Consider the following 20,941-nt stretch of genomic DNA (forward strand, 5'->3'; position numbering starts at 1 on the left):
GCGAACAATCATCCGTGTTTTGTGCCCCGCCAGCCGCTCGACTTTGAGGGCAAGGCCAGCTACACCCTGAAGGTGGAGGGCGCCAACACGCACCCGGACCACGCCTACCGCCAGGGCGGCCCCTTCAAGGACGTCACCATCGTGCACGTGAGCGTGGACGACGTGGACGAGCCTCCCGTCTTCGACCTGGCGGCGTACCAGGCGACGCTGCCGGAGGACGCCGGCATCGGGACCGTCGTGAGGACGGTGTCGGCCAGGGACCCCGACGCTGCCAACAACACCGTCAGGTGAGGGCGGGGCCGGTCACTTCATTAGGCACACCGGATGCCAACCACAACTGTGCTAACCACGCAACTTCTACAAACCGGAAGCTTTGCTAACGTTGTGGAGTGCAGGAGAAATCACAACCGAACCAATGTTGTCTTTACTGCTGAGTCAGCGTTCATGCCGCTGATGACGTCATTGTTAACAAACCAAAATCAACATTTTACAGCGCATGCAGAGCTGGGGGAAGCTGTTACTGCCATCTTGTGGATTTCAGATGAACTCAAAAACAAGGTTGCCTACAGCCACAATTATGCACAATATATGTGCAATTTAGGCACGAAAAGTGTGCAAATTAGGCACTAAAAGTGTGCAAATTAGGCACTAAATGTGTGTAAATTAAGCACTAAATGTTTGCAAATTAGGCAATACATTTTGGAAAATTAGGCACTAAATATCTGCAAATTGGGCACTAAATATGTGCAAAGTGGGCACTAAATGTTTGCAAATTAGGCAAGAAATGTGTGTAAATCAGGCACTAAATATGTGCAATTTAGGCATTAAATGTGTACAATTAGGCACTAAATGTGTGCAAATTAGGCACTTAATTTTTGCAAATTAGGCTTAAAACAGTCCAATTTAGGCACAGATATGTGCAAATTAGGTACTAACTGTTTGCAAATCAGGCACTAAATGTGTTAAATATTAGGCACTAAATGTGTGCAAATTAGGCATTATACGTGTTAAATATTAGGCACTAAATGTGTTAAATATTAGGCACTAAATGTGTTCAATTTAGGCACTAAATGTGTGCAAATTAGGCACAAAATGTGTTAAATATTAGGCACTAAATGTGTTTAAATTAGGCACTAAATGTTTGCAAACTAGGCACAAATATGTGCAAATTAGGTGCTAACTGTTTGCAAATCAGGCACTAAATGTGTTAAATATTAGGCACTAAATGTGTGAAAATTAGGCACTAAATGTGTTAAATATTAGGCTCTAAATGTGTGAAAATTAGGCACTAAATGTGTGAAAATTAGGCACTAAATGTGTGCAAATTAGGCACTAAATGTGTGCAAATTAGACACTAAATGTGTTAAATATTAGGCACTAAATGTGTTCAATTTAGGCACAAAATGTGTGCAAATTAGGCGCTAAATGTGTTAAATAATAGGCACTAAATGTGTTCAATTTAGGCATTAAATGTGTGCAAATTAGGCGCTAAATGTGTTAAATAATAAGCACTAAATGTGTTTAAATTACGCACTAAATGTGTGAAAATTAGGGCACTAAATGTGTGAAAATTAGGCACTAAATGTGTGCAAATTAGGGCATTAAATGTGTGAAAATTAGGGCAGTAAATGTGTGCAAATTAGGGCATTAAATGTGTGAAAATTAGGGCAGTAAATGTGTGCAAATTAGGAACTAAATGTGTACAAATTAGGGAACTAAATGTGTGAAAATTAGGCACTAAATGTGTTAAATATTAGGCACTAAATGTGTTAAATACTAGGCACTAAATGTGTGCAAATTAGGGAACTAAATGTGTGAAAATTAGGCACTAAATGTGTGCAAATTATGCATTAAATGTGTGAAAATTAGGCACTAAATGTGTGCAAATTAGGCATTAAAAGGTGTGAATATTAGGCACTAAATGTGTGCAAATTAGGGCATTAAATGTGTGCAAATTAGGCACTAAGTGTGTGCAAATTAGGCACTAAGTGTGTGCAAATTAGGCACTAAATGTGTTCAATTTAGGCACTAAATGTGTTCAAATTCGGCACTAAATGTGTTTAAATTAGGCACTAAATCTATTCAAATTAGGCACTAAATGTGTGCAAATTAAGCATTAAATGGTGTGAATATTAGGCACTAAATGTGTGCAAATTAGGGCATTAAATGTGTGAAAATTAGGGCAGTAAATGTGTGCAAATTAGGCACTAAATGTGTGCAAATTAGGGCATTAAATGTGTGAAAATTAGGCACTAAATGTGTGCAAATTAGGGCATTAAATGTGTGAAAATTAGGGCAGTAAATGTGTGCAAATTAGGCACTAAATGTGTACAAATTAGGGAACTAAATGTGTGCAAATTAGGCACTAAATGTGTGCAAATTATGCATTAAATGTGTGAAAATTAGGCACTAAATGTGTGCAAATTAAGCATTAAATGGTGTGATAATTAGGCACTAAATGTGTGCAAATTAGGGCATTAAATGTGTGAAAATTAGGGCAGTAAATGTGTGCAAATTAGGCACTAAATGTGTACAAATTAGGGAGCTAAATGTGTGAAAATTAGGCACTAAATGTGTGCAAATTATGCATTAAATGTGTGAAAATTAGGCACTAAATGTGTGCAAATTATGCATTAAATGTGTGAAAATTAGGCACTAAATGTGTGCAAATTAGGCACTAAATGTGTACAAATTAGGGAACTAAATGTGTGAAAATTAGGCACTAAATGTGTGCAAACTATGCATTAAATGTGTGAAAATTAGGCACTAAATGTGTGCAAATTATGCATTAAATGGTGTGAATATTAGGCACTAAATGTGTGCAAATTAGGGCATTAAATGTGTGCGAATTAGGGCAGTAAATGTGTGCAAATTAGGCACTAAATGTGTGAAAATTAGGCACTAAATGTGTGCAAATTAGGGCAGTAAATGTATGCAATTTAAGCACGAAATGTGTGAAAATTAGGCACTAAATGTGTGCAAATTAGGGCAGTAAATGTGTGCAAATTAGGGCAGTAAATGTGTGCAAATTAGGCACTAAATGTGTACAAATTAGGGAACTAAATGTTTGAAAATTAGGCACTAAATGTGTGCAAATTATGCATTAAATGTGTGAAAATTAGGCACTAAATGTGTGCAAATTAGGGCACTAAATGTGTGCAAATTAGGCACTAAATGTGTGAAAATTAGGCACTAAATGTGTGCAAATTAGGGCGGTAAATGTATGCAATTTAAGCACGAAATGTGTGAAAATTAGGCACTAAATGTGTGCAAATTAGGGCATTAAATGTGTGCAAATTAGGGCAGTAAATGTGTGCAAATTAGGCACTAAATGTGTACAAATTAGGGAACTAAATGTTTGAAAATCAGGCACTAAATGTGTGCAAATTATGCATTAAATGTGTGAAAATTAGGGCACTAAATGTGTGCAAATTAGGGCACTAAATGTGTGAAAATTAGGGCAGTAAATGTATGCAATTTAAGCACGAAATGTGTGAAAATTAGGCACTAAATGTGTGCAAATTTGGGGATTAAATGTGTGGAAATTAGGGCAGTAAATGTGTGCAAATTAGGCACTAAATGTGTACAAATTAGGGAACTAATTGTGTGAAAATTAGGCACTAAATGTGTGCAAATTATGCATTAAATGTGTGAAAATTAGACACTAAATGTGTGCAAATTAGGGCACTAAATGTGTGAAAATTAGGGCAGTAAATGTATGCAATTTAGGCACGAAATGTGTGCAAATTAGCCACGAAATGTGTGAAAATTAGGCACTAAATGTGTGCAAATTCGGGGATTAAATGTGTGGAAATTAGGGCAGTAAATGTGTGCAAATTAGGCACTAAATGTGTACAAATTAGGGAACTAATTGTGTGAAAATTAGGCACTAAATGTGTGCAAATTATGCATTAAATGTGTGAAAATTAGACACTAAATGTGTGCAAATTAGGGCACTAAATGTGTGAAAATTAGGGCAGTAAATGTATGCAATTTAGGCACGAAATGTGTGCAATTTAGGCACGAAATGTGTGGAAATTATGGCAGTAAATCTGTGCAAATTAGGCACGAAATGTGTGGAAATTATGGCAGTAAATCTGTGCAAATTAGGCACTAAATGTGTACAAATTAGGGAACTAATTGTGTGAAAATTAGGCACTAAATGTGTGCAAATTATGCATTAAATGTGTGAAAATTAAACACTAAATGTGTGCAAATTAGGGCACTAAATGTGTGAAAATTAGGGCAGTAAATGTATGCAATTTAGGCACGAAATGTGTGCAAATTAGCCACGAAATGTGTGAAAATTAGGCACCAAATGTGTGCACTTTAGGCATTAAATGTGTGCAAATTAGTATCGCTGGTGATGTTATTGTTAACAAACCAAAATGAACATTTTATAGAACATGCAGAGCTGTGTGAAGCTGCTAGATGTTACCGCCATCTTGTGGATTTCAACAGTAACTTAAAAACGAGGTTGCCTACAGCCACAGTGGTTAATTAAATAGTTCATAACTGGAGCTTTCACCCATCTTTATAAGGATTTTAATGCTCGTTTTGAGTGAAAAGTGTTCAATTTTGTTTACTAATTTCTTTGTAGTTTGCACCGTGCCCAATATTACTGTTTTATTGATGTATTTACTTCATTTAGCTGTTTTTATGCTAGGGAAATGACTCATTTAGGTCAAAACTACCTGGAATATGCCAAAAAAATAAAAAATCTGCAATATGTATACAACATTAGGTACACCTGAAAAAGGTAATTTTTGGTAAAAAAAAACAACTAAATAAATAAAGATAAAATAAGAAAAGGGGGGCTAAAATAATGTGTATTTTTGGTTTTGCCATGGAAAAAACTTGTTTTTCTTTAACTAAATGAGAAAAAATATACAAATACGACTTTAGATTGACAGAGAGACCCGAAGTTAATCCAGAGATTTCGTATGAACTAAAAAAAAAAAAAAAAGAGGTTGCCTACAGCCACAAATATTGGTTGGTTTTATTAAATAGTTAATACCTGGAGCTTTTACCTAACTTTTTTAAGAATTTTAATGCTCGTCTTGAGTGAAAAGTGTTCAATTTTGTTGATTATTTTCTTTGTAGTTTGCGCCGTGCCCGATATTTGGACCTTTACTGTGTTATTTTTTGTATTTTAAAAAAAAGGAGGCCTAAAATAACGCATATTTTTGGTTTTGCCATTAAATTACTTATTTATTTATTTTTTATTTTTTTAACAAAATGAGAAAAAATAAATATATACAGCAGGGTTTTGTTTTGTTTTTTGTTTTTTTTAGCATATTCCAGGTAGTTTTGAACTAAAACAATCCTGGAAACAGTGAAATGAAGTAAATATATAAATGAGAGGAGACCCAACCAATCAGCGTTGCCCCTGATTGTTTTGTTTATTTCATGTCTGGAGGGCTCCTGTAATATTAAAAACATATTTAGAATGTTGCAAACTGTTTTTTATGCTCACACTATGAAAATATTCCATTTATAATCAACCCTCTGGTGACATTCCTTTTTAATTATATTCAAAGCCAAACAGCTTTCGAAGTGTGCAAAAACAATTTGTTTTGTTTTTTTAACTGTTTTATTTTTTATTTTTTTTGGCCTTAAACTTTTCACTAAACTTTAGTCCTAAAAAAAACTATTGAAAGTGGAATTTTTTGGGTTGTTTTTTTTTTACATGTTGACTCTTCTAAAGGCCTTTTGTTCAGATAATGTCACAAGTTTAATGAAGTGAATATTATTGTAACATAATTTTTTTAATGCATTTTATTGGAAAAAAATGTATGTACTAAAATTTAAAAAAAAATTAGCTAAATTGCAATAATTTCACCTGAAAAGTTAGTGTATATTACTGTTATTGGAAAAACAGTACTGCTGTTTTTTTATGGTCAAATAAAGGCAGCTCAGTTGCCAGAATTTTACTGGAAAATGGGCATTTGTTTTATTACTCTAAGTAAAAAAAAATGCTAATTTTACAGTAAAATTTTGGCACTTGAGCTGCCAGTTTGTTTGTTTATTTTTTTTTTACCGCAAATCAACAACTGTAGATTTTTCGGTGTATTACTGTACAGTTTATTACAGTAAAATAAGTACTGTTTTTTTTTTTTTTTTATTTAAAAAAAAATGCTGAAAATCCACAGTAAATTTCCAAATTTTACCATGAAATCTATTGCTACTTTAACATTGCCCAATTTAAAATAATTTGTATTAGTATTTATTTCTATTTTAAAAATGCTTTAAATTTTTGATAATATATTTTGGCATAATTAGACACTAATTAAGTTAATTACTCAGAATTAAATAGAAAGAAATAATATATTTAGTAAGAAAAGTTAGAGTACTTTATTGATGCAAATTATTTCCAGGCTTTTGAGGGCCAAAATTCAATGAAGTGGCGGGCCACAATTGGCCCCCAGGACACTTGAAAAAACTCATGTTATGCAATTTTGTGCTAATTAAAAAAACTGTGACATTATTATATGAAAAAGCCTCCCGGGGATTAAAATAAAAGATATGCAATGTGTTTAGGGCTGGAGATAATTGGGAGGTTTAAGCAAAAAAGTAAAATAAAAAAGTTTTTTATGCCTTATATGTCCTCTTTTGGGGGTGGAGGGGGTGTATTGATAATAAATGCCAATAACACTTTTACAATGATAAAAGCCTCTTATAGAATGAAGTAACACAACAAAAATGTACTGAAAGCACAAGAAAAGTAAGCCATTGTTTCTTGAGGTTTTTAAAATAATTTTATATTTTTAATGTATTTTGAAAATAATTATATATTTTTATATATTTTTTTTAATAATTAAATATTTTTTATATTTTTTTAATAATTCAATATTTTTTATATTTTTAACAACAAATTAATATTTTTTTTAAATGATTCAATATTTTTAATATTTGTAGAAAAAATTCAGTATTTTTAACATTTGTAAAAATAATTCAATATTTTTAATATTTTAACAATAATTCAATATTTTAAATATTTTTTTTGAATAATTCAAAATTATTATTTTTTTTAATCAATATTTTAAAAAATGTTTACATTAAATATTTATAATATTTTTAAAAAATAATTCAATATTCTTAACAACATTTCAGTATTTACATTTTTTTAATAATTCCATCATTTTAATATTTGTAAAAATAATTCTATATTTTTAACAACAACTCAATATTTTTTATATTTTTTTAAATAATTCAGTATTTTTTTAAATAATTCAATATTTTTATTTTTTTTAATAATTCAAATTTGTAAATATTGTTTTAAAATATTTCGATATTTTTAACAATAATTCAACATTTTAATATTTTAAAACATTAGTCAATATTTTTACATTTTTAAAAAATAATTCAATAATTGTAAGATTTTAACAATAATTCAATATTTTTTTTTTTAAATAATTCAAAATGTTTAATATTTTTTGAATAATTAAATATGTTTAATATTTTTTTAAATAATTTAATATTTTTAATATTTTTAAAAATAATTCAATATTTTTAATCGGCGGAAATGTGTTGCGTGTTGATTTAATCCATCTGGACGAGCAGAAGGTGCAATGACACCTGTTAGACAGCAGAGGGGACCACGCGTCATAACCCGTCTGTCAAGAAGGCGAGCAAACATTTGTTTGCATGTTCTCACACTGTCTTGTCCATCAGGCTGGGATGATGCCTGCTCAGCTAATTACAGCCAATTAGCCACTTAATCATGTGGACAAGCTAATGAGCACCCCAACACACGTGCACGTGCACCAACACACGTGCTGATCAGCACCCCAACACACGTGCACTGAGGAGGGGTCTGCAAACACAGGCTGCAATGTGTTTGTTGACTTTTCACGTCCTCTGACACAGGAGGATTCCAAAGTGCGTCCCGGGGGCCACTTCTGCCCCGCGGCTCATTTTTAGTCACCCGCCGCATATTCTAAACATAGAATTACAGGAAAAACACATAAAAAAGCAAACAGGTAAAATGTAACGAAAAACAGTTTCAAAGTTGACTACAATAACACAAAGCTGCCGTTTGCTTTAAAACTGTTGCTCAAAGTATAATAATGAATCAAAACCAATGTTGTTATGACTTATTGACATATTTCAGACTCCAATTACTTCACATCACTTTTGGGGAACATGTTGCGTATTTTGTGTCTGTCATCAATCAAAGATTATTTATATAGCCCTTAATCACAGATGTCTAAAAGGGCTGCACAAACCACAATGACGGGTACTATATTTGTACATATTAGGCGCTATATATGTGCATATTAGGCACTAAATATTTGCATTTTAGGCACTAAATATATACAAATCAGGCACAAAATGTGTGCAAATTAGGCACTAAATGTGTGAGAATTATGCACGAAATATGTGAAAATTAAGCACTAAATGTGTGCAAATTGTGCACAAAATATGTGGAATTTAGGCACTAAATGTGTGCAAATTAGGCACTAAATGTGTGAGAATTATGCACGAAATATGTGAAAATTAGGCACCAAATCTGTGCAATTAGGCACTACATGTGTGCAAATTATGCACGAAATATGTGAAAATTAGGCACCAAATGTGTGCAATTGGGCACTAAATGTGTGCAAATTATGCACAAAATATGTGAAAATTAGGCACCAAATGTGTGTAATTAGGCACTAAATGTGTGCAAATTAAGCACTAAATGTGTGCAAATTGTGCACAAAAATATGTGGAATTTAGGCACTAAATGTGTGCAAATTAGGCACTAAATGTGTGAGAATTATGCACGAAATATGTGAAAATTAGGCACCAAATCTGTGCAATTAGGCACTACATGTGTGCAAATTATGCACGAAATATGTGAAAATTAGGCACCAAATGTGTGCAATTAGGCACTAAATGTGTGCAAATTAAGCACTAAATGTGTGCAAATTGTGCACAAAATATGTGAAATTTAGGCACTAAATGTGTGCAAATTAGGCACGAAATATGTGAAAATCAGGCACTAAATGTGTGCAAATTAAGCAATAAATGTGTGCAAATTATGCACAAATATGTGCAATTTAGGCACTAAATGTGTGCAAATCAGGCACAAAATATGTGCAAATTAGGCACTAAATATGTGAAAATTAGGGCACTAAATGTGTGCAATTTTGGCAGTAAATGTGTGCAAATTAGGGACTAAATGTGTGCAAATTAGGCATGAAATGTGTGCAAATTATGCACTGAATGTGTGCAAATCAGGCATGAAATGTGTGCAAATTAGGCACTGAATGTGTGCAAATTAGGCACTAAATATGTGCAAATTAGGGCACTAAATGTGTGCAAATTAGGCACTAAATGTGTGCAAATCAGGCACAAAATATGTGCAAATTAGGCACTAAATGTGTACAAGTTAGGCACTAAATGTTTGCAAAGCAGGCACAAAATATGTGCAAATTAGGAACTAAATATGTGCAAATTAGGCACAAAATGTGTGCAAATTAGGCACAAAATATGTGCAAATTAGGCACTAAATATGTGAAAATTCGGGCACTAAATGTATGCAAATTAGGCACTAAATGTGTACAAATTAGGAACTAAATGTCTGCAAATTAGGCAAAAATTGTGTGCAAATTAGGCACAAAATATGTGAAAATCATGCACTAAATACGGGAAAATTTGTGCACTAAATGTGTGCAAATTATGCTTTAAATGTGTTAAAATTAGGCACTAAATGTGTACAAATTAAGCACTAAATGTGTTAGATATTAGACACTAAATGTGTGCAAATTAGGGACTAAATGTATGTAAATTATGAACTAAATGTGTGCAAATTAGGCACTAAGTGTGTGCAAATTAGGCACTAAGTGTGTGCAAATCTGGCAGTAAATGTGTGAAAATTCGGGCACTAAATGTGTGCAAATTAAGCACTAAATGTGTTCAAATTAGGCACTAAAATTGTGCAAATTTGGCACTAAATGTGTTCAAATTAGGCACGAAATATGTGCAATTTAGGCACTAAATGTGTGCAAATTAGGCACTAAATGTGTGCAAATTAGACACTAAATGTGTGCAAATTATGCTTTAAATGTGTTAAAATTAGGCACTAAATGTGTGCAAATTATGCTTTAAACGTGTTAAAATTAGGCACTAAATGTGTTTAAATTATGCTTTAAATGTGTTAAAATTAGGCACTAAATGTGTACAAATTAGGCACTATATATATGCAAATTAGGCACAAAATATGTGCAAATTAGGAATTAAATGTGTGCAAATTAGGCACTAAATATGTGCAAATTATGTTTTGAACGTGTTCAAATTAGGCACTAAATGTGTGCAAATTATGCTTTAAATGTTTTAAAATCAGGCACTAAATATGTGCAAATCAGGCACTAAATGTGTGCAAAGAAGGTAGTAAATGTGTGCAAATTAGGCAGTAAATGTGTGCAAATTAGGCACTAAATGTGTTAAATATTAGGCACTAAATGTGTGCCAATTAGGCACTAAATGTGTGCAAATCAGGCACAAAATATGTGCAAATTAGGCAATAAATTTGTGCAAATTATGCACCAAATGTGTGCAAATTAGGCACTAAATGTGTGCAAATTATGCTTTAAATGTATGCGAATTAGGCACTGAATGTGTGCAAATTAGGCAGTAAATGTGTGAAAATTAGGCACTACATTTTTGCAAAGTAGGCACGAAATGTGTGCAAATTAGGACAGTAAATCTGTGCAAATTATGCTTTGAATGTGTTCAAATTAGTTAGTAAATGTGTGCAAATTAGGCACTAAATGTGTGCAAATCAACTTGTTTTGAATTAAAAATGATATACTGTGTAACTTATTTTGACATTTGTATGATCAGGACTGTTCTGGGTCCCCGGGACTAAAGTTGAGGGGGCCCCCAAAGGTTTAAAAAAAAATAGTCTAGTATGTATGCTTGTTTTCCTGACCGAGGCGCCATGTTTGCGTGTGAGCAGGTTCTCCATCGAGAGGTCCACAGACCCGGACCGCTTCTTCTACATCGACATCAGGTCCGGGGCGCTGACCACGCTGCGCCGGCTGGACCGCGAGCAGCTGGGCTGGCACAACATCAGCGTGCTGGCCATGGAGATGAGTACGTGTCCCGCCCTAATTCACGGGAGGTTGCCTACAGCCACGGCGGCTACTTGCCAAGAGTTGATTGAATGGAGGCATTAATTGTCCTGATTAATAACGTTCTGCTCCCGTGTTGCCATGGCAACCCCTCTGCACGCGCTAACGCGGGGAATCCTTCTCCGCAGAAAACCCCTCGCAGATCTCCAGCGTCGCCGTGGCGATCCGCATCCAGGACGTGAACGACAACGCTCCGTCCCTGACCGACTACCTGGAGGCCTACGTGTGCGACCACGCCAAAGCGGGACAGGTGACCTGGGACTGGCGTGTCTGGGTTTTTGTGGCCTGTGCGCCTGGCTGACAGTCCTGGTCCCGCAGCTCGTCCAGGCGGTGACGGCGGTGGACCCGGACGAGCCCCCCGCTGGACATCACTTCTCCTACGCCCTGGCACCCCAGGACGCCAGCAACCCCAACTTCACCCTGCGGGACAACCAAGGTGATCACCCGTCAAAGATCCTCTATGCTGGCAGGAGGGGGCGGCTGCTTTTAAGCCCAGCTGCAGATACTGTATGGTAGTCAAAGATCCTCTATATGAGGAACTCTCTGCTGTTCTTAAGGATATACTGCAAAAATACTAGTCAAAGATCCTCTAAATTGACGGAAGCGCTGTGCTGGTTTTAAGGACACGCTGTAAAAACACCAGTCAAAGATCCTCTATATTGACAGGAGCACTCCTCTTTTTAAGGACATACTGCAAACATTTGAGTCAAAGATCCTCTATACTGACGGGAGCACTCTCCCGTTTTTAAGGTCGAACTGCAAAAATGCTAGTCAAAGATCCTCTATATTGACAGGAATACTCTCCTGTATTTAATGTCCTACTGAAAAAAATCATGTTTTAAAGGTCCTACTGCTAAAATGTTTATCAAAGATCCTCTATGTTGACAGGAGTACCCCCCTGTTTTGAAGGTCCTACTACAGAAAAGCTAATCAAAGATCCTCTATATTGACAGGAACACTCTTCTATTCTAAGACATACTGTAAAGATCCTCTATATAGACAGGAGCACTCTCCTATTTTAAGGTCTTACTGCAAAAATGTTAGTCAAAGATCCTCTATATTGACAGGAGCACTCTTCTGTTTTAGGAGATACTGTAAAGATCCTCTATATAGATAGGAGCACTCTCCTGTTTTAAAGGCCCTACTGCAAAAATGCGAGTCAAAGATCCTCTATATTGACAGAGCACTCTCCTGTTTTAAGGACATACTGTAAAGATCCTCTATAATGACAGGAGCACTCTTCTGTTTTAAGGCCCTACTGCAAAAATGCGAGTCAAAGATCCTCTATATTGACAGGAGCACTCTCCTGTTTTAAGGACATACTGTAAAGATCCTCTACATTGACAGGAGCACTCTTCTGTTTTGAAGGACACACTGCAAGAGTTTTAGTCAAAGGTCCTCTATATTGACAGGAGCACACTCCTGTTTTAAGGCCCTACTGCAAAAATGCAAGTCAAAGATCCTCTATATTGACAGTAGCACTCTCCTGTTTTAAGGACATACTGTAAAGATCCTCCATATTGACAGGAGCACTCTTTTGTTTTGAAGGACACACTGCAAAAGTGTTAGTCAAAGATCCTCCATATTGGCAGGGGTACTCTTCTGTTTTAAGGCCCGACTGCAAAAAATGTGAATCAAAGATCCTCTATATTTACAGTGGCACTCTCCGGTTTTAAGTACATACTGTAAAGATCCTCTATATCGACAGGAGCACTCTTCTGTTTTAAGGACAGTTAGTCAAATAATTTCAATTGACAGAAGCACTCTTCTGTTTTAAGGCCCCACTGAAAACATGTGAGTCAAAGATCCACTACATTGACAGGAGCACTCTTCTGTTTTGAAGGAAACACTGCAAAAGTGTTAGTCAAAGATCATCTATATCGACAAAAGCACTCTTCTCTTTTAAGGTCCTACTGCAAAAATGCTAGTCAAAGATCCTCTACATTGACACTAGCACTCTCCTGTTTTAAGGACATACTGTAAAGATCCTCTATATAGACAGAAGCACTCTCCTATTTTAAGGATATACTGTAACGATCCTTTTTATTGACAGGAGCACTCTCCTGTTTTAAGGGAAAACTTCAAAAATGCTAGTCAAAGATCCTCTACATTGACAGGAGCAATCCCTTGTTTTAAGGACATACTGTAAAGATCCTTTATATTGACAGGAGCATTCAACTGTTTTAAGGGCAAACTGCAAAAATGCTTGTCAAAGATCCCTTACATTGACAGGAATACTCTCTTGTTTTAAGGTCCTACTGCAAAAATGCTTGTCAAAGATCCTCTATATTGACAAAAATGATTTCCTGTTTTTAAGGTCGTACTGCAAAAATGCTAGTCAAAGATCCTCTACATTGACATTGACTGTTTTTAAAGACATACTGTAAAGATCCTCTATCTTGACAGGATCACTCTCCTGTTTTAAGGACATACTGTAAAGATCCTCTATATTGACAGAAGCACTCTCCTATTTTAAGGATATACTGTAAAGATCCCTTTTATCGACAGGAGCGCTCTCTTGTTTCAAGGGCAAACTGCGAAAATGTTCGTCAAAGATCCTCTATATTGACAAAAATGATTTCCTGTTTTTAAGGTCGTACTGCAAAAATGATAGTCAAAGATCCTCTGTATTGACATTGACTGTTTTAAGGACACACTGTAAAGATCCTCTATACTGACAGGAGCGCTCTCCTGTTTCAAGGGCAAACTGCGAAAATGCTCCTCAAAGATCCTCTATATTGACACAAATGATTTCCTGTTTTTAAGGTTGTGCTGCAAAAATGCTAGTCAAAGATCCTCTACATTGACATTGACTGTTTTTAAAGACAGACTGTAAAGATCCTCTATCTTGACAGGAGCACTCTTCTGTTTTAAGGTTGTAGTGCAAAAATGCTTGTCAAAGATCCTCTATATTGACAAAAATGCATTCCTGTTTTGAGGTCGTACTGCAAAAATGTTAGTCAAAGATCCTCTGTATTGACATTGACTGTTTTTAAGGACACACTGTAAAGATCCTCTATATTGACAGGAGTGCTCTCCTGTTTCAAGGGCAAACTGCGAAAATGCTCGTCAAAGATCCTCTATATTGACAAAAATGATTTCCTGTTTTTAAGGTTGTGCTGCAAAAATGCTAGTCAAAGATCCTCTACATTGAAATTGACTGTTTTTAAAGACAGACTGTAAAGATCCTATATCTTGACAGGAGCACACTTCTGTTTTAAGGTTCTAGTGCAAAAATGCTCGTCAAAGATCCTCTATATTGACAAAAATGCATTCCAGTTTTAAGGTTGTGCTGCAAAAATGCTAGTCAAAGATCCTCTGTATTGACATTGACTGTTTTTAAGGACACACTGTAAAGATCCTCCATATTGACAGGAGTGCTCTCCTGTTTCAAGGGCAAACTGCGAAAATGCTGGTCAAAGATCCTCTATTTAGCAAGCTGTTTTCAGGCATGTGCTGCTGTTGGTCGCTCAAGTGCATTTTTTGCATAATCCTGCATGTTATGTCAAAGCCAACTAAACCCCGCCCCCTGCACCCCAGACAACACGGCCTGGATCCTGACGCGGCGCGGCGGTTGGTCCCAGCGCCAGCAGGCCGTCTTCCACCTCCCCATCGTGGTGACGGACGGCGAGCAGCCGGTGCAGAGCAGCACTAGCACACTGACGGTGCGCGTGTGCAGCTGCGACGGCGACGGCGAGGTGATGTCATGTGACGGCGAGGCCTACGGACTACACAGCAGCCTCAGCAGGGTGGCGCTCATCGCCATCTTGGCCTGCATCTTGGTGCTTCTGGGTGGGTGTGGCGCTGGGAACTTGACCACGCCTTGGTCTGACACGTCTCCCGTTCATGCAAGAATGCTGGTCAAAGATCCTCTATATTGACAGGACCACTCTTCTGTTTTAAAGGTCATACTACTAAAATGTTAGTCAAAGATCCTCTATATTGACAGGACCACTCTTCTGTTTTAAAGGTCATACTGCTAAAATGTTGGTCAAAGATCCTCTATATTGACAGAAGCACTCCTCTGTTTTTAAGGTCCTACTGCAAAAATGGTGATCAAAGATCCTCTATATTGACAGGAATACTCCTGTTTTGAAGGTCCTATTGCTAAAATGTTACTCAAAGATCCTCTATCTTGACAGGGGTACGCTCCTGTTTAAATGTCCGACTGCACAAATGCTGGTCAAAGATCCTTTATATTGACAGGACAACTCTTCTGTTGTAAAGGTCATACTGCTAAAATGTTAGTCAAAGATCCTCTATATTGACAGAAGCACTCCTCTGTTTTTAAGGTCCTACTGCAAAAATGGTGATCAAAGATCCTCTATATTGACAGGAATACTCCTGTTTTGAAGGTCCTATTGCTAAAATGTTACTCAAAGATCCTCTATCTTGACAGGGATACGCTCCTGTTTAAATGTCCGACTGCACAAATGCTGGTCAAAGATCCTTTATATTGACAGGACAACTCTTCTGTTGTAAAGGTCATACTGCTAAAATGTTAGTCAAAGATCCTCTATATTGACAGAAGCACTCATCTGTTTTTAAGGCCCTACTGCAAAAATTCTGGTCAAAGATCCTCTATATTGACAGGACCACTCTTCTGTTTTAAAGGTCATACTACTAAAATGTTAGTCAAAGATCCTCTATATTGACAGGACCACTCTTCTGTTTTAAAGGTCATACTGCTAAAATGTTGGTCAAAGATCCTCTATATTGACAGAAGCACTCCTCTGTTTTTAAGGTCCTACTGCAAAAATGGTGATCAAAGATCCTCTATATTGACAGGAATACTCCTGTTTTGAAGGTCCTATTGCTAAAATGTTACTCAAAGATCCTCTATCTTGACAGGGGTACGCTCCTGTTTAAATGTCCGACTGCACAAATGCTGGTCAAAGATCCTTTATATTGACAGGACAACTCTTCTGTTGTAAAGGTCATACTGCTAAAATGTTAGTCAAAGATCCTCTATATTGACAGAAGCACTCCTCTGTTTTTAAGGTCCTACTGCAAAAATTCTGGTCAAAGATCCTCTATATTGACAGGACCACTCTTCTGTTTTAAAGGTCATACTACTAAAATGTTAGTCAAAGATCCTCTATATTGACAGGACCACTCTTCTGTTTTAAAGGTCATACTGCTAAAATGTTGGTCAAAGATCCTCTATATTGACAGAAGCACTCCTCTGTTTTTAAGGTCCTACTGCAAAAATGGTGATCAAAGATCCTCTATATTGACAGGAATACTCCTGTTTTGAAGGTCCTATTGCTAAAATGTTACTCAAAGATCCTCTATCTTGACAGGGGTACGCTCCTGTTTAAATGTCCGACTGCACAAATGCTGGTCAAAGATCCTTTATATTGACAGGACAACTCTTCTGTTGTAAAGGTCATACTGCTAAAATGTTAGTCAAAGATCCTCTATATTGACAGAAGCACTCCTCTGTTTTTAAGGTCCTACTGCAAAAATGGTGATCAAAGATCCTCTATATTGACAGGAATACTCCTGTTTTGAAGGTCCTATTGCTAAAATGTTACTCAAAGATCCTCTATCTTGACAGGGATACGCTCCTGTTTAAATGTCCGACTGCACAAATGCTGGTCAAAGATCCTTTATATTGACAGGACAACTCTTCTGTTGTAAAGGTCATACTGCTAAAATGTTAGTCAAAGATCCTCTATATTGACAGAAGCACTCATCTGTTTTTAAGGCCCTACTGCAAAAATTCTGGTCAAAGATCCTCTATATTGATAAGAGCACTCTCCTGTTTTAAGGTCCCACTGCACAAATGCTGGACAAAGATCCTCTGTATTGACAGGAGCACTCTTCTGTTTTAGGGCACACTGTAAAGATCCTCTATATTGACAGGAACACTCGCCTGTTTTAAAGGTCGTACTGCAAAAAAGCTAATCAAATATCCTCTATATTGACAGGAGCACCCGCCTGTTTTAAAGGTCGCACTGCAAGAATTATAATCAAAGATGCTCTATATTGATAAGAGTACTCTTCTGTTTTTAAGGTCCTACTGCAAAAATGCTGGTCAAAGATCTTCTATATTGACAGGAGTACTCTCCTTTTTTTATGTCCTACTGCAGAAATCCTGTTTTAAAGGTCCTACTGCTAAAATGTTATTCAAAGATCCTTTATTTTTGACAGGAGCAATCTCCTGTTTTAAAGGTCTTACTGCTAAAATTATAGTCAAATATCCTCTATATTGACAGGAGCAGTCTTCTGTTTTTAAGGTCGTACTGCAAAAATTCTGGTCAAAGATCCTCTATATTGACAGGAGCACTCACCTGTTTTTAAGGTTACACTGCAAACATGCTGGTCAAAGATCCTCTATATTGACAAGAACACTTTCCTGTTTTATGGTCCTACTGCACAAATGCTGATCAAAGATCCTCTATATTGACAGGAGCATTCTCCTGTTTTAAGGTCTTACTGCAAAAATGTTAGTCAAAGATCCTCTATATTGACAGGAGCACTTTTCTGTTTTAGGAGATACTGTAAAGATCCTCTATATAGACAGGAGCACTCTTTTGTTTTAGGAGATACTGTAAAGATCCTCTATATAGACAGGGGCACTCTCCTGTTTTTAAAGTCGTACTGTAAAAATGCTAGTCAAAGATCCTCTATATTGACAGGAGCACTTTTCTGTTTTAGGAGATACTGTAAAGATCCTCTATATAGACAGGAGCACTCTCCTGTTTTTAAAGTCGCACTGTAAAAATGCTAGTCAAAGATCCTCTATATTGACAGGAGCACTTTTCTGTTTTAGGAGATAATGTAAAGATCCTCTATATAGACAGGAGCACTCTCCTGTTTTAGGGGATACTGTAAAGATCCTCTATAATGGCACAAGCACTCTCCCATTTTTAAAGTCGTACTGTAAAAATGCTAGTCAAAGATCCTCTATATTGACAGGAGCACTCTTCTTTTTTGGGAGATACTGTAAAGATCCTCTATACTGACGGGAGCACTCTCCCGTTTTTAAGGTTGCACTGCAAAAATGCTGGTAAAAGATCCTCTATATTGACAGGAATACTCTCCTGTATTTAATGTCCTACTGAAAAAAATCATGTTTTAAAGGTCCTACCGCTAAAATGTTTATCAAAGATCCTCTATATTGACAGGAGCACTCTTCTGTTTTAGGAGATACTGTAAAGATCCTCTATATAGACAGGAACACTCTTCTGTTTTAAGACATACTGTAAAGATCCTCTATATTGACAGGAGCACTCTTCTGTTTTAAGAGATACTGTTAAAGATCCTCTATATAGACAGGAGCACTCTCCTGTTTTAGGAGATACTGTAGAGATCCTCTATATAGACAGGAGCACTCTCCCGTTTTTAAAGTCGTACTGCAAAAATGCTGGTCAAAGATCCTCTATACTGACAAAACCCCTCTCCTCAGCAGCCATGGTCCTGCTCATGCTGTCGCTGCACGCCCAGCGCAAGAAGCCCTTCCTGTGCGACGAGGAGGAGAACGTGCACGAGAACATCGTGCGCTACGACGACGAAGGCGGCGGCGAGGAGGACACGGAGGCCTTCGACATCGCCGCCTTGTGGAACCCGTGTGAGGTCCAGCCACACCCGGCCAAGACCCGCCAGGACATGCTGCCCGAGATCCAGAGTCTTTCTCGCTACGTCCCCTGCCTTTTGGCCGGGGGCGGAGTCGGGGGCGGGGTCGGGGGCCGGGTCGGAGGCGACAGCAGCAACGTCCAAGGGTACGTCCTGTCCAAGCTCCTGGAGGCCGACATGGACACGTGCGCCCCGCCCTACGACTCCCTGCAGACCTACGCCTACGAGGGCGAGGGCTCGGTGGCCGAGTCCCTCAGCTCGCTGCAGTCGGGCGCCTCGGGCGGCGACCACGACTACGACCACCTCAACGACTGGGGGCCTCGCTTCAAGAAGCTGGCCGAGATGTACGGCGTGCTGGAGAGCGGAGGCGCCCCCGTGTGGTAGCGACGCCAATCCCCTCCGAACTTCTGTCGCAAACTCACCAGAGTCGACCGGACTCGACGGGTCTGGATCGACACTTACTCACCGCCTCATCTTAATTTATTGCTCTTTATTTATGTCGGAGCTCAATTATTTCGTCCAGCGCCTTTTACTCCGGCGGCGTGTGCCGCTAACTAGGCACGCCCACGCAGCATTAAGTGCCAAATGTAATAAAAATAAAGACATTTTGGATTTAAAAAAAAAAAAGAAGAAGAAGGAGAAAAAATACTTTGGAAAAAAATTAAAATTTTGTGAGGATTTTAATATTTTTACTTGAATTTCCTGCGGTGTGTGAATGTACATACTTTTGTATTCTTGCTAATAAAAAGATGAGAAAAACAACTTCAAGTATTTGATGAACATTAAAAATGGAGGGAAAAAAACATCGATTAGAAAGTGAAAGTCTGCCTAATTGATTGTGTCGATCGAAGCAGGAAAGTGAAACGACATTTTGTCATCGTGTGTGTTTGTTTTTTTCGGTCTTTGGCGGATTTAAGAGTCGCGCTTGGACTTAAGAGCTTAATCGGTTCCGTGACGGCGCTCTTAACTCAAAACACTTGTATCTCAAATCATTTGTCTGCCATTAGAGGTTGTTGGCCTGCCCAAAACATTACAATTATACATGATTTATATACATATATAAATACATATGAAAACCTAATCAAAGATCCTCTATATAGACAGGAGCACTCTCCTGTTTTTAAAGTCGTACTGTAAAAATGCTAGTCAAAGATCCTCTTTATTGACAGGAGCACTCTTCTGTTTTAGAAGATACTGTAAAGATCCTCTATATAGAGAGGAGCACTCTCCCGTTTTTAAAGTCGTACTGTAAAAATGCTAGTCAAAGATCCTCTATATTGACAGGAGCACTCTTTTGTTTTAGGACATACTGTAAAGATCCTCTATATAGACAGGAGCACTCTCCTGTTTTTAAAGTCGTACTGTAAAAATGCTAGTCAAAGATCCTCTATATTGACAGGAGCACTCTTCTGTTTTAGGAGATACTGTAAAGATCCTTTATATAGACAGGAGCACTCTCCCGTTTTTAAAGTCGTACTGTAAAAATGCTAGTCAAAGATCCTCTATATTGACAGAAGCACTCTTCTGTTTTAGGAGATACTGTAACGATCCTCTATATAGACAGGAGCACTCTCCTGTTTTAAGGTCTTACTGCAAAAATGTTAGTCAAAGATCCTCTATATTGACAGGAGCACTCTTTTGTTTTAGGAGATACTGTAAAGATCCTCTATATAGACAGGAGCACTCTCCCGTTTTTAAAGTCGTACTATAAAAATGCTAGACAAAGATCCTCTATATTGACAGGAGCACTCTCCTGTTTTAGGATATACTGTAAAGATCCTCTATACTGACAGGAGCACTCTCCTGTTTTAAGGTCTTACTGCAAAAATGTTAGTCAAATATCCTCTATATAGACAGGAGCATCTATATATATATATACACACAAACCCCGTTTCCATATGAGTTGGGAAATTGTGTTAGATGTAAATATAAACAGAATACAATGATTTGCAAATCTTTTTCAACCCATATTCAATTGAATTCACTACAAAGACAAGATATTTGATGTTCAAACTCATAAAAAAATTTTTTGCAAATAATAATTAACTTAGAATTTCATGTCTGCAACACGTGCCAAAGTAGTTGGGAAAGGGCATGTTCACCACTGTGTTCCATCACCTTTTCTTTTAACAACACTAAATAAAGGTTTGGGAACTGAGGAAACTAATTGTTGCAGCTTTGAAAGTGGGGTGTCGATCAAAGCAGGAAAGTGAAGCGACATTTTGTCATCATGTTTGTTT

General features: G+C 37.1%; 1 protein-coding gene across 2 annotated transcripts in view; it reads left to right on the forward strand.

The window, feature by feature from the left end:
* Positions 1 to 19,476, forward strand: part of LOC133569819 (cadherin-20-like) — a 38,893-nt gene extending 19,417 nt beyond the window's left edge. The window contains exons 6-11 of one of the 2 annotated variants that reach the window (XM_061922441.1): positions 34 to 287; positions 10,946 to 11,082; positions 11,249 to 11,370; positions 11,439 to 11,556; positions 14,661 to 14,912; positions 18,535 to 19,476. In XM_061922441.1, the coding sequence (XP_061778425.1) occupies positions 34 to 287; positions 10,946 to 11,082; positions 11,249 to 11,370; positions 11,439 to 11,556; positions 14,661 to 14,912; positions 18,535 to 19,085 (1,434 nt within the window). In that variant the 3' untranslated portion in view covers positions 19,086 to 19,476. The remainder of the gene's footprint in view (positions 1 to 33; positions 288 to 10,945; positions 11,083 to 11,248; positions 11,371 to 11,438; positions 11,557 to 14,660; positions 14,913 to 18,534) is intronic. The other variant, XM_061922442.1, reaches the window with a different exon arrangement.
* Positions 19,477 to 20,941: the final 1,465 nt, after the last annotated feature.

Source organism: Nerophis ophidion, linkage group LG15 (genome assembly GCF_033978795.1).
Source record: "Nerophis ophidion isolate RoL-2023_Sa linkage group LG15, RoL_Noph_v1.0, whole genome shotgun sequence".
In the NCBI taxonomy this organism is placed as follows: Eukaryota; Metazoa; Chordata; class Actinopteri; order Syngnathiformes; family Syngnathidae; genus Nerophis; species Nerophis ophidion.